A 14,398-nucleotide genomic window follows, 5' to 3' on the forward strand; every position below is an offset into this window, starting at 1 on the left:
CCCACAATCCCAAACGCCACAGAAGCCAAGGGCGTGTCCGGGCAGGCTGCTGGGCCTTGCTCTCAGCCACCCCTCCTGCTGCTGCCACCCTCTCGCCACAGGCCACAGGTCCTGGCAGGTCGTGCTGCCCAGACAGATGGCAGGAGATGGTGAGCGGGGCCTGGCCTCCACACCCCCAGGCTTGCCCAGCCCCTGCCTGCAATGGGGGCTCTTGTTTTTGTATCTTGCAGTTTGGCTCGCACTCCACAGATGTCTGGGGTCGCCCGCCTCTTCCCCTACCCCTCTTCCTCTCCGCATGGCCGAGTCCAGCCAGGGTTAGCGCTGACCCCACTGGGGTGGGAGGAGGGCCCTGCCAGAGCTCGGGCCCTCCCACACGACCGTGGACCAGACCCAGCCTGACGGGGCATGAGCATCGGGTCTGGGCGGCATCGTTCTAAGCTCCTCTGTGGCTGGGGCTCAATGTCATCATGGCTCCCCTGGCCATGGGCCTGTGGTCATTGCCTGTGACAGGGACAGGTCTCCCTGGCCTGGCACGGCCTCTGGTGCTGGCAGGATCCAAACTGCGGTGCTGACTGCACTTCCTGCCAGGCGGGGTCTCCAGGGCACCTCTGGTACCCGGCCTGGCTGCCTGTCCCATGGCCCAGGTGTGCCCCATGGCCTAGTGCTTTCTTGGTCACAGCCACCAGACCGTGAGTCTCACTCCCACAGCAGCACCAGGGCAGGGACTGAGCCCCCCCACACACTGAGCACAGCCCCAGCCGTTTTCCCAATGCTACAGGAAGCCTCACCAACCCTGAAAACTGAAATCCCTGATCCTCGTACTAGAGCTGAATACACCCCTTGTCTCCTGGGTCCTCCACCACCAAGGCCTCCAGGCCCTCATGGCGAAGGGATGCCCAGCATGGGCCCAGCCGCACCCCAGAGGGCACAGAGCCTCCACCACCTTCCAGGCGGTCCTCGAATGCACTGCCCCCTCCAGCCTGTGCAGGCATACACGGGGGTGCGGCCTGGGGGATACAGTCAAGGGGAGCCCTTCTCCCACAGGAGTGCATCAGGGTGTGGGGCGTGGAGCACTGGTTCAGCTACCCCCTCATCCCGGGCCAGGAATGAGCTCAGTGATCACTTGGATGCTATGGACTCCAACCTGGACAATCTGCAGACCATGCTGAGCAGCCACGGCTTCAGCGTGGACACCAGTGCCCTGCTGGACGTGAGTCGCGTCCTGTCCCGCCCCACCCCGCCCCGCCCCGCCCCCGGTGCTGTTCTGACTTCCCTCCCTCCTCCGCAGCTGTTCAGCCCCTCGGTGACCGTGCCCGACATGAGCCTGCCTGACCTTGACAGCAGCCTGGCCAGTGTGCGTAGGCGGGCGGGGGGTGAGGGGGAACAAGACCAGCAGGAGCGCTCATGATACCATCTCCACCCCACAGATCCAAGAGCTCCTGTCTCCCCAGGAGCCCCCCAGGCCTCCCGAGGCAGAGAACAGCAGCCCGGATTCAGGTGAGCCAAGTCCCACCAGCCCCCTCTCTGCCCCGACCCCCCACCGCCTTGACACCCCCACCCCCGCAGGGAAGCAGCTGGTGCACTACACAGCGCAGCCACTGTTCCTGCTGGACCCCGGCTCCGTGGACACCGGGAGCAGCGACTTGCCGGTGCTGTTTGAGCTGGGAGAGGGCTCCTACTTCTCTGAAGGGGATGGCTTCGCAGAGGACCCCACCATCTCCCTGCTGACAGGCTCAGAGCCTCCCAAAGCCAAGGACCCCACTGTCTCCTAGATGCCCCGGAGGAGCTGGGCCAGCCGTGGCCTGCCCACCCCCACCCCCAGTGCAGGGCTGGCCTTGGGGAGGCGAGGCAGCCTCGAGGTCCTGGGCACTGGTGAGTTGGCCACCATAGCCCCAGTAGGACAAACGGGCTCAGATCTGGGCAGCACCTCTGGTCAGGAGGGTCACCCCGGCCTGCCAGTCTGCCTCCCCCAGCCCGTGTCCTGTGGTTTGGTCGGGGCTCGTAGCCACACCTGGACTGACCCTGCAGGTTGTTCATAATCAGAATTGTATTTTGGATTTTTACACAACTGTCCCATTCCCTGTTCCATAGAGATATACAGATATATACACACAGGTGGATGGACGGACGGATGGACAAGACAGGCAGAGATCTATAAACAGACAGGCTCTATGCGGTGGCCTCCCACGTGTTTCCTCTGTCCCAGGGTGGTACGGTGGGTGGGGGTGCAGTGAGGAGGGGCCCAGGGCACAGAAGGGCTGGGCTGCAGTGACCCCCTGGGGGAAGGCGGATGCTTGCAGGTAGCCCCATGCCTGCCCAACTCCGCAGGACCAGCATTTGCTCCCAGTTCTTTATTGAGGGACCGGGGTGGGCACCCTGGCCCTGCCGGTCTCCTGTCAGAAGACCACTAGGAACCCCCTTCCCAGGGTGTTTGCACTCAGGGACAGGGGATGCAGGGCAGGCACACTGTCTTCCTACCACAGCCCGCACCCTCCTATGTAGGCACAGGCAACAGGAGCCTGTCCCGTAGCTTCAGGGTTTTCCACTCAGCCTGGTGGAGGAAGGGAAGGGGCCGGGGGTGGGCAGTGCAGCAGGCTTTGCTGCTTTATCTGGCAGCAACAGCTTGTTCTCGAGCTCCATTGGCCAACAGGTGGGGAGAGGCACAGGAGCCTATGTGGGATGGAGGAGTCGAACCCACACCTGTCCCCCTACCAGGAGCTCACCCACTACTACCATCCTCAGCAGGGCCAAGGAAATGCCTCCACCTCAGGGCCCACCAGCCCCCACTGGGGTAGGGGAAGGATACCAAGGTAGCCCGCCCTCCCCCGACACCACCACAGTCCAGCAGGTTGCCAATGAGGCCCCTAGTGCAGTCCTGGGACCCGGTGCAGGGCCTTCTCAAACACCTGCCTTGTTGGGCCACAGCTGCAGGTCGGGGGGCACCAGGGCCTGGTCCAGTCTTGGGATCTTTAATCAAGCAGTCACCCCAGCAAGGTAAGGCAGCAGCAGGGCCCTGGGGTTACCCCTGACCTCCCACTGTGACCAAGGGGGGGCCCCATCTGTCCAGCTTGGTGGATTGCAGGGCCTGGAAACAAGGTGTCCTGAAGGCTGCACTGTCTGCACTGCCCAGCCTGGTGCTAGAAGAGCAGAGGGCAAGGCAGGCCTGGGGATCAGGGGTGCCCCAACCTCGTGGAGGGCAGCTGAGAGCCACCCGCACACCTGGCTGCCCAGGTTCCAAGTGAAGGAAAGAGGCTGCCAAACTGAGCCCTGCCCCAAGGCGAGTAGCCATGGACATAGCCATTGTGTACTGTAGCCCCTCGGCTCACCAGACCCACAGCAGAAAGGCCCTGTGGACTGCCCATCCCTGGGCCACCCTGGCTGGAGCCCACTTCTAACAAACACAGGGCGACCTCTTCCCGAGCCGAGGCTGAGCACGGTGGGTGCACGTTGGCCAAGCAGGCTCATCCTGCACCAAGGGCCAGGGTGCTGATTCCCTCACACCCAGCAGGGGTAGTGCCAGGAGAGGACGCCTGAGCTGAGCTTTTCTAGGTAGGGGAGTGTGGGGAATGGGGGTGTCTGCCTGACCTTGCACTCCCCCTACCGGCCATGCCCACCCTGCTGCAGTGGAGCTGCCTCTCCCCAGCAGGTCCTGGGACCGTCGGGCCTCCTGGCCCCTGGAACAGCTGTCCACATGGCTCTGGCAATCACCCTTGTGGGTGTGGCCATACCTCCCACCAGTCCCCAGGCCCCTGGCAGGCTGACGAGGTCACTGGACAGCACTTTATTGACATCCTTGGACCCGGGGCAAGGTCAGCAAGACTCCCAGCTGGCATCAGCCTGTGTCTGGCCTGCTGTCGCCATCCCTGAGGGGTGCAGGACAGAGCCCCATAGGGGCAGAGAGGCCTCCCTGGGACAGGAGGAGGGTGCTGTGCAGCCAGGCCCATCCCCAGCACTCAAGGCCCAGGAGGAGAGGCGGGCTCTGGCAGCGGGTGTGAGGTGGCAGTGAGAAGCCAGGCCCTTGGGTGCAGCTCAGGCCTCTGCCACCGGGGCCTCATAGTTGAGCACGTAGTAGTCATGGACGTACATGAGGACAGCTATTGGCTGTCCGATGATGAGCGTCAGCCACACAGCTGCGTTGCCATAGTTGCCCTGGAAAAAGCGGCCCACGAACCAGGCCAGTGGGATCTGGGGAATGAGGGGCCAAGTCAGTCAGCCATGGTGACCACAGGGCTGGGGGCTCCAGGGTCCCTGGGCATGGGGGGGGGGGGTCAGCCCAGGGGCTCAGGCAGGGGGTAAGTGGGTGAGGAGGCCACGTAAGAGTCGCTCACCTGAGCCATCATGCCCGTGAACGCCCAGAGGCGGAACATTCGCAGAGGGACGCTCACCAGGTACTGAGGTGGGAGGGAGAGAAGATGTCAGGGAGTGGGGAACCAGCCATCCCTGCCGTGGGCATACCCCTGCCCAGGGATGAGGCAGGGTGTCCCCCAGAGCACTGACCTCATGGAAGAAGGCCGAGGCCAGGAACACCCCTACCCTGGCCATCCACCTGCTGCTGCCCCGTCGAAGCATGGGCTTGTAGAAGTGTCTGCAGAGGGGAGTGTGGAAAGGGGTTCAGGTTCACGGCCATGTTCCACATCTCACACACACACACCCCACCTACCTGATGCACCACTTGTGCACAGGGATGTTCCAGTTCTGCCAGAAGTAGGTGACAGACTCGGAGTTCCTAGGGGCCAAGAGACCACAGGGGGATCAGAGCACACCATGGCTCATCCCAGCCCCCAGGGACACCCCAGGGACACTCACCACCAGTCCCGGTAGAACTCCCGGTCTCCAAACTGCATGAGCTCAGCCACGGCATTCAGGCAGGAGTGGAAGAGCCAATAGAAGAAGATGAGCCAGATGAGGTGGTTAGGGACCTGGCAGGGGGGTGGGGGTGGGCACCAAGTTCTAGAACCTTCCCCCACATGCCACCATCTCCTCCTGTCCCACCCCCGCGCCACCTGTCCGCACTCACCGCCAGCTTCAGGAGGCGCTCGATGATGCGTGAGTAGTCCATGTCCTGCAGAAACAAGCCCTTCAGCCAGCCATGCTCCCAGTCACTCCCCAGCCACCCCAGCCACAGGAGCACCTGGGCCGCTCACCTTGAAGGGCTTCATGGAGTTCTGGATGGTGGGGACCATCCACTGCAAAGGAGGGCACCGTGTCAGCTCCCAGCCACACCCAGCTGCACCCAACTCTGCCCCACCCCACTTACCTGCTGGATCAGCCCCACCTGAAGCTGGGTGAAGAACAGCTAGGGGGAAACCAGAGAGCAGCCAGCTGAGGCCTTGGCTAGCCTGGAGGACCCCAGTCTCCAGTGGTCGCCCCCAGCCCCCAACCTCACCATCTCAAGGATCCGTCGCAGCAGAAAGCGCTTCCGGATGCGGGGAGAGCGGGGAAAGTTGAGCTCGTAGCACAAGGTGGGGGCGAAGAGGAAGTAGTAGAGATCTGGAATGGGCATGGGGGTTGGTTCCAGAACAGACCCGGCCTGTGCCCCGCACCTCAGCCCCACAGAGGTCCTCACCGCGGTAGGTCAGGTTGTCCGGGTAGCTCACGGTGTGCGGGGCAGCGGCGCTGCTGGCTTTCTTCCCTGCAGAGGCTACGAACACAGCAGAGTGGGAGGCAGGGGGTGGGGCCCTGCTGCTGACCAGCCCCTCAGCAGGCAGCCCCAGCCCCCGGCAGCCCCTTACCAGCCTTGGCCCTGGCCCTGCGGCACCACAAGTTGACATCACGGTAGGAGAAGAGCTTGAGGAAGAGGATGGTGTGCACCATCAGCGCCAGCAGGGAGCCCACTGTGGGAGAGGTGGGCTCAGGCCTCCACAGGGCCACAGCCAGAGGCCACGCCCGTGGCTGGCCCAAGACAGCTGGGCAGGGTGGGATGGGGGCGCACCTGGAGTGATAGACTCAACCAGTAAGACCACAGCCGCTGGGAAACACAGAATGGTGGCCAGGTTGGCCACATGCAACAGCAGTCCCGCCTGCTCCGTCAGGGCACCCTGGAGTGGGGGGCAGAGCACTCAACCAGGGCTCCTATTGCCTGGGGGAGGGGCTGCCAGGCCCAGGGAGCAGCTCCTCCCAGGAGCGCACACAGCAGAGTAAGCACACACAGGTGAGGGGCACTGCTTACCACCGCCAGGCGCTTCTCAACCTGGAACGCAGCCACAGCAAAGACATTGGCCGCTGTGGACAGAATCACCAAGGCACAGGTTCAAGGCCATGTCAGCCTGATCCCCACCCAAGGCCCTCCTCAGAGCCCAGCTCACCAATAACCAGGCACGGGGCGGGCCAGCTATAGGGATCCTTCAGGAACAGAGAAACCACCTGGATGGGGTCCACCAGGATGCCATACCTGGGGATGGAGGGATGGAGGCCTGAGTGGGTGGCAGGTGGGGCTACGGGGCAGGGCCTGGACAGGCCATGGGTGGGGCAGGGCTGGGACCTGGCAAAGGCACTCACTTGATGAGGTTCTCCAGAAATAACCGGGCATTGCTCAAGATCTGCGAGGGACGGACAGGAGGGTGCAGCCCCTTTAGTCCTGGCCACAGGGCACTCACCCCAGATCCTCCCAACACCTCTGGGCACATCCCCAGCCTGAGCTCAGGGTGGCAGCCTCAGGCTTGCAGACCCAGCCCTGTCTGGTCTCCATGCCAAGCTCTGAGACTCAGCACCCACCTCAGCCAACACCAGTGCTGGGCAAGGGGAAGTCCCTCCCTGTCCCCATCACACCAGAGGGGCCCGCATGGAGGGCACAGCCAGCAAGACCAACCAGCCCTGCCAGACGCCTGGGTCTTCAGGAGCAGAAAGACCAGCTGCCAAGCTGCTCACATTCCTCCTGAGCCGAGCCAGTGAGGGACCCCAGGCTCCCACAGCCAACCAACCACAGACAGCCCCAGAACAGCGGAGCCCTAAGGAACCAGTCCCCACTGGTGGCCCAGGCTGAAAAGAGGGAGTTGCCTACCCTTTCTCTGCAGGAGCAGTGCCCAGCTGTGTGGCAAGGGGGGCTGGGCCTAGAGTGCTTCCCAGGGCTTGTGCCCCTCCTACCTCTTCTGCTTCCTGCAGCCCTCCAAGCCTTCGACACTTGGCTCTAAAGCTACTTCCCAGGACTGAGCCCCCATGGGAAAAGCCTCCTGGGACTAGCCTGGAGCTGGGTGCTTGGTCTCCCTCTGCAAGGACAGGAACCTCCTCCTCCATCTACAAGCACTACCAACACCTCCATGAGCTGGGCCCCAATGCCACAGACCTGGCTTACTACCCAGAGCTCAGGCCTCACGCGGTGGTGAACTGGTGCTGGGGAAAAGGGTCGCTGGCAAGGAAACACTGAGGGTCTCTTGCCTGGGTGGTCAGGGAAGGCTTCATGAGAGAGGAGACTGCTTCAGAGAGACAAGGGCCACTGCCCCGCCTCCCCCGGTTGCAGGGCTGACACACAGGCCTTCTGCACGGACATGTGGCCCACACTGTCACTGGCCTCTCCTGAGGGCTGACAGTAGGCAGGTGCCAAAGCTGCCAATGGGCGGTACCCATCTCCAAGCCCAGGCCACAGAGGGAATGCAACAGGCAGCCCAGAGCGGGACACACGCCCGGGGCTGGGGGTCATGGGGGAGCCAAAGCAGGGAAAAGGCTTCAGGGCTGGACCAAAGGGCCAGGCGGGCCCAAGGGGTTGGGGAGAACACACAGTGCTGCCTGGGCTGGACAAGGCCCAGCCTGGGCCAGGAATGGGCTGCGTCTCCTGAGTGCTGGGCTGGCGCTGGGCCCACTGTCCTCCTGCCTGGCCAGCTTCTCAGCCACCAGGCCTCGTGGGCCTCCACAGCTGGCCACCCCCAGGGAACCTCCCAGGACTATGGGCAGTGGGGGGTGTGGATGTGTGGAGCCCCTTCCATGTGGTTAGCCACAGGAGCAGCACCCAAGGCCAGAGACAGACACGCCTGGGTGAAGGTCAAAGGCCTCGAGCCACATCAGCCCTGAGTGGGGGAGGCTGGACCCAGACAGCCCTTGCCCGTGACCTGCCCTGCAGGTGCCCCTTAGAGGCCTAGATTCCAACTACTTCTGGGGTGAGGCTGGCAGCCCCACCCCACGAAGTGCCAGTGGGAAGCAGACCCAGAGGCATCAGGCCTCAGACATGGCACAGGGCTCCATCTCATCACCTTCCTGGGGGGCTCCTAGGACCCACAGCTGAGGGAAGGGGCCAGGAGGACTGCAGAGTACTGGCCAGGCCTGCAGGGTTCCTTACCCACACAGGCCATGTGGCATAGCACAGCAAGTTCTTCTCACATCCCCTGCCAGAGGGGCCTTGTGTCCACAGAGCATGCAGTCCACTCTCCCACCAGCCTAGGGCAAGACCCCTCCACCCTGCCCTCCATGGAGGCCCTGCACCCCTCAGACCCAGCTCACAACACACAGGCTCCAGCCAGGCACTGCTCGGCCTCCCCACGCCCACACCACATCTGCAGGCTCTCCTGGGATCCACTGGGGAGCAGCAAGTATATGGTGCACGGGCGCCCAAGTGACCACAGCAGGGGCAGCTACTGCCACTCCCCTCCCCAACAGTCCAGTGCTGGTGGCCACATGGAGGTGCAGCCTGCTCCACACACCCCAGCCCACAGGGGCTCCAGCCCCGACACCCTGGGTGGCAGAGCCTGTTCCCAGGCAAAGGCCTACCTGGGGCAGAGCCCCACCTAGACCTAGACCTGCTCCCAACACCATGTCCCACTCACCAGCATCACCACACACCAGTTCAGGATGCCACGGTAGTTGTTGAAGCCACTGTCAGAGCTGAACAAAGAATCCTGCAGGCGATGGCACCTGACAGAGCACAACACAAGCACCCGCTGAGTGGACACCAGCAGGGCAGGGCCGCCCCCGCAGGCCCCCACCCCAGCCTCCTCGTCTGCCCTCAGGCCCCACTCCCTATTTACAACCAGGAGGAGAAACCAGGCAGAGCCACACTGTGGCCTCAAGACCTACAGAGGGCAAAGCTCTCAGGACCCCTAGAGCCTGCACCTCCAAGCAGTGGGAAGAGCACGTCAGAGTCAGGAGAAGCAAGCTCAGCTGGCCCTGCCTGGACTGGACCTACATGGAGCTTGGACACTCCAGGTCTCACTCTCCAGAGGCCTCTGGCCACTGCCATGCACTCTGGCTGTGGACTAGCACTGGGGCCACAAGCAGGGTCCCACCTGGGGATGGACCAGGGGGCACCGCCCAGCACTGCGGGGAGCAAGTGATGAGGGTTGAGTCCACCCTATTCAGTGGGCCCATCCCAGCACCCGGGAGCCAAGGGGTCCCCACACTTGGACATGCAGGCTCAAACTGGCAAAGGCAGGCCAAGTGCCAGCCACACACCAGCCTGACATGCACCTTCCCAGAGGCAGGGATCCGGCCCTCATGTGCCGGTGTAGCATCCACTTGTTTGTGATGTGTTCCAGCCCAGGCTGAGGGGGCTGAAAGGAACCCACCCAGGGCTAGGTGCCTGCTGGCCAAAAGGCTTCCAACAGAGGCGGGCGCCCACCCATGATCTCCCAACCAGTGCTGGAGAGGCACAGGCAGACCCTGCCTGTGGTCCTCAGCATACCGCACAGGTGGAAGAGGGTAGCACACAGGTGGAGGGTACCACACAGCATACCACACAGGTGGAAGAGGGACTGCCATATAGCTAGGACAAGGATAGCAGGAGCTTGGCCAGGCCCCACATGTCCTAGGAAGCAGTGCTGGCTCACATACACTAGCCGCAGGCCCACCTCACCACCCAGCTACCGTGCCACCAGGAAACCACACAGAGCATTGACCAAGTCCTCAATTTTGTAAGAGGAGAGGCCAGACTTCCCTTTCCCTCCCACACACATCTGTCCCTCAGAGCCCCTAGGCAGGAAGAGTGGGCCTAAGAGTGATGGCAGGAGCCCCGTGAGGCAGATGCCCTCAGGGTGCCCAAGGCAAGCTAGCTAGGATTGGGGTTGACAGTCAGACGGCCCTGCCCAGGAGGCAAAGGGCCAGGGAGGCCAAGAGGCAATGCCAACAAGCCCAACCTTTGCCCCCCAAGACCAAGGTTGGTGCAACACCTGCCCCATCTACACCTGCACAGTTCCTGACAAGTCTACACTGTCCCACAAAACCGCCATGCAGGGAGGATGGTCACACCTTTCCCTCTGCCCATCTAGACTGGAACACAGGGGCAGGCAGCTCCACCCCAGCCCCTGCTTCTCCCAGCTCTAGCCTGAGCATCCTGTGTCCACCCACCAGGTCCATCTTGGGCCATACAGTGAGGCTGTAGTCTCCACCTGAGCCTCCCTCCTACCCCCTCCCCAAGTTGGCAGCTGCCTTCCCAACTGACCATGGCCCTTGGCTCATCTCCCCAGCCTACTCCACTCATTGCCTGCCCACAACCAGGAGGCTGGGTGTGGATACCGCAAGAGCCCCAGCACCAAGACAGGAGCAGGGGCACGAGACCCAGCTGCCCAGCAGCCTCTCTGAGCTGCCTGCTGGACTGGGCCTCTCCACTGCCCACTCTTCCCAAAGTTCAAGCCCATTTGTTTTCAGCAGAACAATTCCAAGCCTCAGGGTTGGCCTTCTTGTACCACAACCTACCAACCACAGCTGTTTCACAACAGTGTGACCCCTGCCACCAAGGACACCATGCTGGCTTTATCCGTGCGCCTCTCTAAGATGAAAACAGGAGTCGGAAAAGGGTGGTGCTTCCCAAAACTCACTGCAATCCTATACAAGCTTTCTCAGGGGCCCCTCGACAGGCTTCCAAGGCCTTCCTTAACCCAGCCACGCCCTCACCTCAGGCCCTTCACAGGCCTAACCAGCCCTACCAGGAGGCAGCATCCCCACTGCACTACCCCTACCCCTCACAGGCCCCCATGAGCAGGAAGCCCCCGTTCACCAGTGTCCACAGAACTCCAAGCAGCCAGTGTGGCCAGGGGCAAGTGGGCTAGAGGGCAGGCTGCATGGAGCAGTATGCGGAGGCGGGATCTGCCCCTGTGCCCACAGCACCTTTGTCTACCCTCTTACCTACTGGAGGGCCTGCCCAAGCCTCTGCACCTTCCAGCTGTCCCTGCACCCACTCCCTAGTCCAAGAAGACTCGGAGCAGCCTGCCCTCCCTCCTGCAGCCCCAGGCCCACCCAGCCAGCAGGATCCTCTCAGTCTCACAGCAACACTGAGACCTTGGCACACGCCCACCCGCCACCCTGTCTCCAGGTTCAAAGTGTGTCCAAAGGCACAGGTCCCAGTGAGTCCCACACATGGGGCCCACACAGTGCAGCTCCAGGGCCAAACATAATGAGGAGGGGGCAGAGCCCAGCTCTGCTCCCAGCTGCCGCCTGCTTCCCTCTGGCCTCTGGGCTGGGCCTGGGTTCAAGATGGTTGGGGCAGGCTCCCTGCACCTCGCAGACCCTGCTGGAGAGAGGAAGGGAGAGTCAGAGAGGACACCTCAGGGACAAAACACCCTGGGAGAAGCCAGAAACCGGAAGGCCCCGACTGGGGTGCCTGTGAGCAGAGGGCTGCTGGGTGTGTGCAAAGAGCCTGGCGGGAGTGAGCCGCAGGCAGAGCAGAAAGGGGTGCTCTCTCCTGCCTGCCTCATAGCCTCACCTTGCCGCGGGGCCGGAAGAAAGCAGCTCACACCCAGAGCCCAGCCCTAGGTGAGCAGGAAGTGTCCGTGAGGGGAAGAGGCCCCAAGCTCAAGGGGTAATGAGGAAGCGGCAGAGAGGAAAGGCTGGGCTGGGCCAGGAGCTGCAGGAAGTGGGAGGGAGGGAGGCTGTGAGGCTGACAAGGGGGTGCGCTAGAGGCCAAGTTCCAGGAGGGCAGGCAGAGCAAGGCCTGACCCAGAGAGCAGGGAGAAGAGTCCAGTGGCCACAGCCAGTGGGGCCCCAAGCCCTGCTGGATCCTCAGGTCTGAGGGACAAGCACACATGGACTGCAAGTCCTGGAGACCCAGAAGCAGATAGACTTTTGGTCTCAGCCTCCAGTCCCAGGAAGGCCTCACCTCTGCCATCTACTGCCCCTCTTCCCAAGGAGAGACTACCTCAATGGCAGGGACAGGGACTCACCAGGCCTCTCCCACGAGCTCTGCACCCATCCCACACCAGCAGAAGCACAGGAAAGGCTCGCTGGTTTGCAAAGCAGGAAGGTGACTACTCTCCCCTGTCTACCCCCGGATGGCAGCTTGGCCCAAAGCTGGGACTACCCTCATCTCACACTTAAAAAAACTCAATTCCCGGCTGGGCGCGGTGGCTCACACCTAGAATCCCAGCACTGTGGGAGGCCAAGGCAGGTGGATCACCTGAGTTCAGGAGTTCTAGATCAGCCTGACCAACATGGAGAAACCCCACCTCTACCAAAAATACAAAATTAGCCGGGTGTGGTGGCACGTGCCTGCAATCCCAGCTACTCAGGAGGCTGAGGCAGGAGAATCTCTTGAACCTGGGAGGCAGAGGTTGAAGTGAGCCAAGACTCTGCCACTGCACTCCAGCCTGGGCAACAAGAGCAAAACTTGTCTCAAAAAAAAAAAAAAAAAAGAAAAAGAAAGAGATCTCAATTCCTACGTCCTCCACAGGTCATGTAGCCATCCCCCCTGCCTCCTAGAGAGAGGGTAACTCCAGGAGCCACACCTCCTTTTCAGGCAGGAGGTGTCTAGGCTAGCCTCCCTCACCAGCACCCCAGACCCACAGCAGGCAAGCACCCCTCTCAGGAGGGCCACCCTCCTCCCCACGGCGCCTTCATGGCCTCCGTGCCTGACCTTTGTCCACACTGCTCCATGCCTGCCTCTTTCTGAGGTTATCTTATCTCCCAGATGAACTGAGCACCCTGAGGGCCACGACAGTGCCTGCCCTCCCCCAGTCCCCTCCCATGGTGCCCAGTGAAGGAAAGCTCTGTTCTTGTTCACTGAGAGAGCAAATCATTGCCAACTAAATGTCCAAAATCAGCCCACTTCTACCTTGATAACCTCTAGGCCCTCAGCTGCCCTCTAAATCAAAGCCCCTGAGGGTCCCTGGGCCAGGGTAAAGGCCATAAAGGGGGATGGAGGGTGGCAAGGGGATTGCTCAAGGCCAGCTTAGAGGAGGAAGCCAATGCCCAGGCTGGCCAAGTCCTTCCCATGGGCCATGGTTCTCTCCCTCCACCGCTCTCTGTCCGTCATCCAGCTGAGCCGGGTACCCGCCTACGGGTATGTCCACCACCCCAATACCCCACCCCCCACCTGGAGGGTGGAAGTCTCAACACAGAACCCAACTCGCTGTCCCTACAGCAGACGCTGGTTCTGGCAACATCAGCAGTGCTCCAGGCCAGCCTAACCACTGGAGAAATGCATGGGCCACGGAGCCACTCTCAGGAGGGTCTGCAAGGACAAGAATGCCTCTTACACTGTCCCTTGTCTGGGGCAGCTGCTGATGCCCCCGTCCTCTGACAGGCCTGGGCTCCGGCTGGCCCCTCCCCGGCAGGCCAGCCCTCCTCCGGGAGTCTCCTACCTGCAAGGCACCGCTCAGAGCACCAACAAGGACCCATCACCACAAACTGCCCAGATCTCATCTGACTCCTTCCAGATAAGGGGACACGGTCCAGGGCGGGGACCCCACCAGCCCGCCCCTCGAAAAGCTCCTCAGGAGCCCCTGAGGACGCACAGACCCAAGAGGATCTGAACGCGGGACCCCTGCTGGCTCCCCTCTGCCTGGCCAAGGCCAGCTCCGGAGCCCCTACCCAGTGACCTTGTCAGGTGACTCCCCCCTCTAACCTCAGTTTCCCCACAGAGCCCATAGGGCACACCGGTGCCCCCTTAGCCCAGGGCCCATGTTCTCGGACTCGGAGCTCGCGCTTCGGCCAACCCCAGAAAGTCGCGGGGCCCTGGGTCAGAGGTTAGGGGGTCAGGCGCTTCGCTACCTCAGCTCCCAGTGGCCGCTGGCCACGCCGGCGTCTGCGTCCTTGCTGGGGGCCGGGGCTGGCGCGTCCCCCGCGGCTCCCATGTCGGGGCTCGCAGCAGCGTCCCGCACCTCCTCCTCCGCCGCCGCAGGCCCGCCGCCGCCGTGGCTCGAGGGCCGCGACCCTGTCCTCCGGCGCCGAGAGCCGCCCGCGCCGCCGCGGTCGCCCATGGCCTCAGCCCGCGCCCGGCCGCGGCAAAGCTTAGGCCCGCCGGCTGCGCAGCGCCCGAGGCCCGCGGCCCCACCTCCGGACCTTCGGCAACGGCCGCCGCCGCCCCCTGCCGGCCGCCGTAGCCCGGGTGCCCGCTCCACCGGCGCGTTCCACCCGCCCGCGTCGTGCCCGTAGGCCTCAAGGATCGCGGCCGCGGAGCTCCGGAGCCGCTAACTAACGGGCGGCCGCCTCTCACGTCCATTTGTAGTCCGAGGCCGACCTGAGGCGGGGCCTGGAGAGGCTG

At 63.0% G+C, this 14,398-nt stretch overlaps 2 protein-coding genes and 1 pseudogene across 6 annotated transcripts in view; 1 reads left to right on the forward strand and 2 right to left on the reverse strand.

Moving 5' to 3' along the window:
- The window catches only part of HSF1 (heat shock transcription factor 1), a 26,490-nt gene extending 24,315 nt beyond the window's left edge, over positions 1-2,175 (forward strand). Inside the window, exons 10-14 of one of the 2 annotated variants that reach the window (XM_033203069.1) lie at positions 231-314; positions 1,105-1,210; positions 1,289-1,354; positions 1,428-1,497; positions 1,567-2,175. In XM_033203069.1, coding sequence (XP_033058960.1) covers positions 231-314; positions 1,105-1,210; positions 1,289-1,354; positions 1,428-1,497; positions 1,567-1,772 — 532 coding nt within the window. In that variant the 3' untranslated portion in view covers positions 1,773-2,175. The remainder of the gene's footprint in view (positions 1-230; positions 315-1,104; positions 1,211-1,288; positions 1,355-1,427; positions 1,498-1,566) is intronic. The other variant, XM_033203070.1, reaches the window with a different exon arrangement.
- On the reverse strand, positions 2,030-3,019 carry LOC117079314 (annotated as a pseudogene). The gene has a single exon (XR_004435362.1). The product of XR_004435362.1 is annotated as an uncharacterized LOC117079314 (transcript).
- On the reverse strand, positions 2,030-14,398 carry DGAT1 (diacylglycerol O-acyltransferase 1). Of its 3 annotated transcripts, none has more exons than XM_033203072.1 (17): positions 13,906-14,398; positions 8,754-8,841; positions 6,499-6,539; positions 6,306-6,391; positions 6,170-6,222; positions 5,933-6,038; positions 5,733-5,834; positions 5,567-5,641; positions 5,387-5,490; positions 5,276-5,296; positions 5,145-5,186; positions 5,018-5,062; positions 4,807-4,919; positions 4,661-4,726; positions 4,498-4,585; positions 4,329-4,391; positions 2,030-4,185 (listed from the first exon to the last, which is right to left on the reverse strand). In XM_033203072.1, exons 1-17 carry the CDS (start codon positions 14,112-14,114, stop codon positions 4,030-4,032), a joined length of 1,458 nt encoding a protein of 485 aa, XP_033058963.1. In that variant the 5' UTR covers positions 14,115-14,398; the 3' UTR covers positions 2,030-4,029. The 3 variants fall into 3 exon arrangements, with proteins under 3 accessions (XP_033058963.1, XP_033058962.1, XP_033058964.1); XM_033203071.1 differs by having other exon boundaries at positions 5,258-5,296; positions 13,906-14,397; XM_033203073.1 differs by lacking the exon at positions 5,276-5,296.

Source organism: Trachypithecus francoisi, unplaced genomic scaffold (genome assembly GCF_009764315.1).
Source record: "Trachypithecus francoisi isolate TF-2019V2 unplaced genomic scaffold, Tfra_2.0 Lachesis_group7, whole genome shotgun sequence".
Lineage (NCBI taxonomy): Eukaryota > Metazoa > Chordata > Mammalia > Primates > Cercopithecidae > Trachypithecus > Trachypithecus francoisi.

Coding starts and splice junctions, on each gene's coding strand:
- DGAT1 (XM_033203071.1), bottom strand. CDS start 14,114: ATGGGCGACCGCGGCGGCGCGGGCGGCTCTCGGCGCCGGAGGACAGGG. Junction 6,039..6,169: donor TTGAGAAGCGCCTGGCGGTG/GTAAGCAGTGCC, acceptor CCCCCACTCCAG/GGTGCCCTGACGGAGCAGGC. Junction 5,187..5,257: donor AGGTGGGGCTGATCCAGCAG/GTAAGTGGGGTG, acceptor CCTCCTTTGCAG/TGGATGGTCCCCACCATCCA.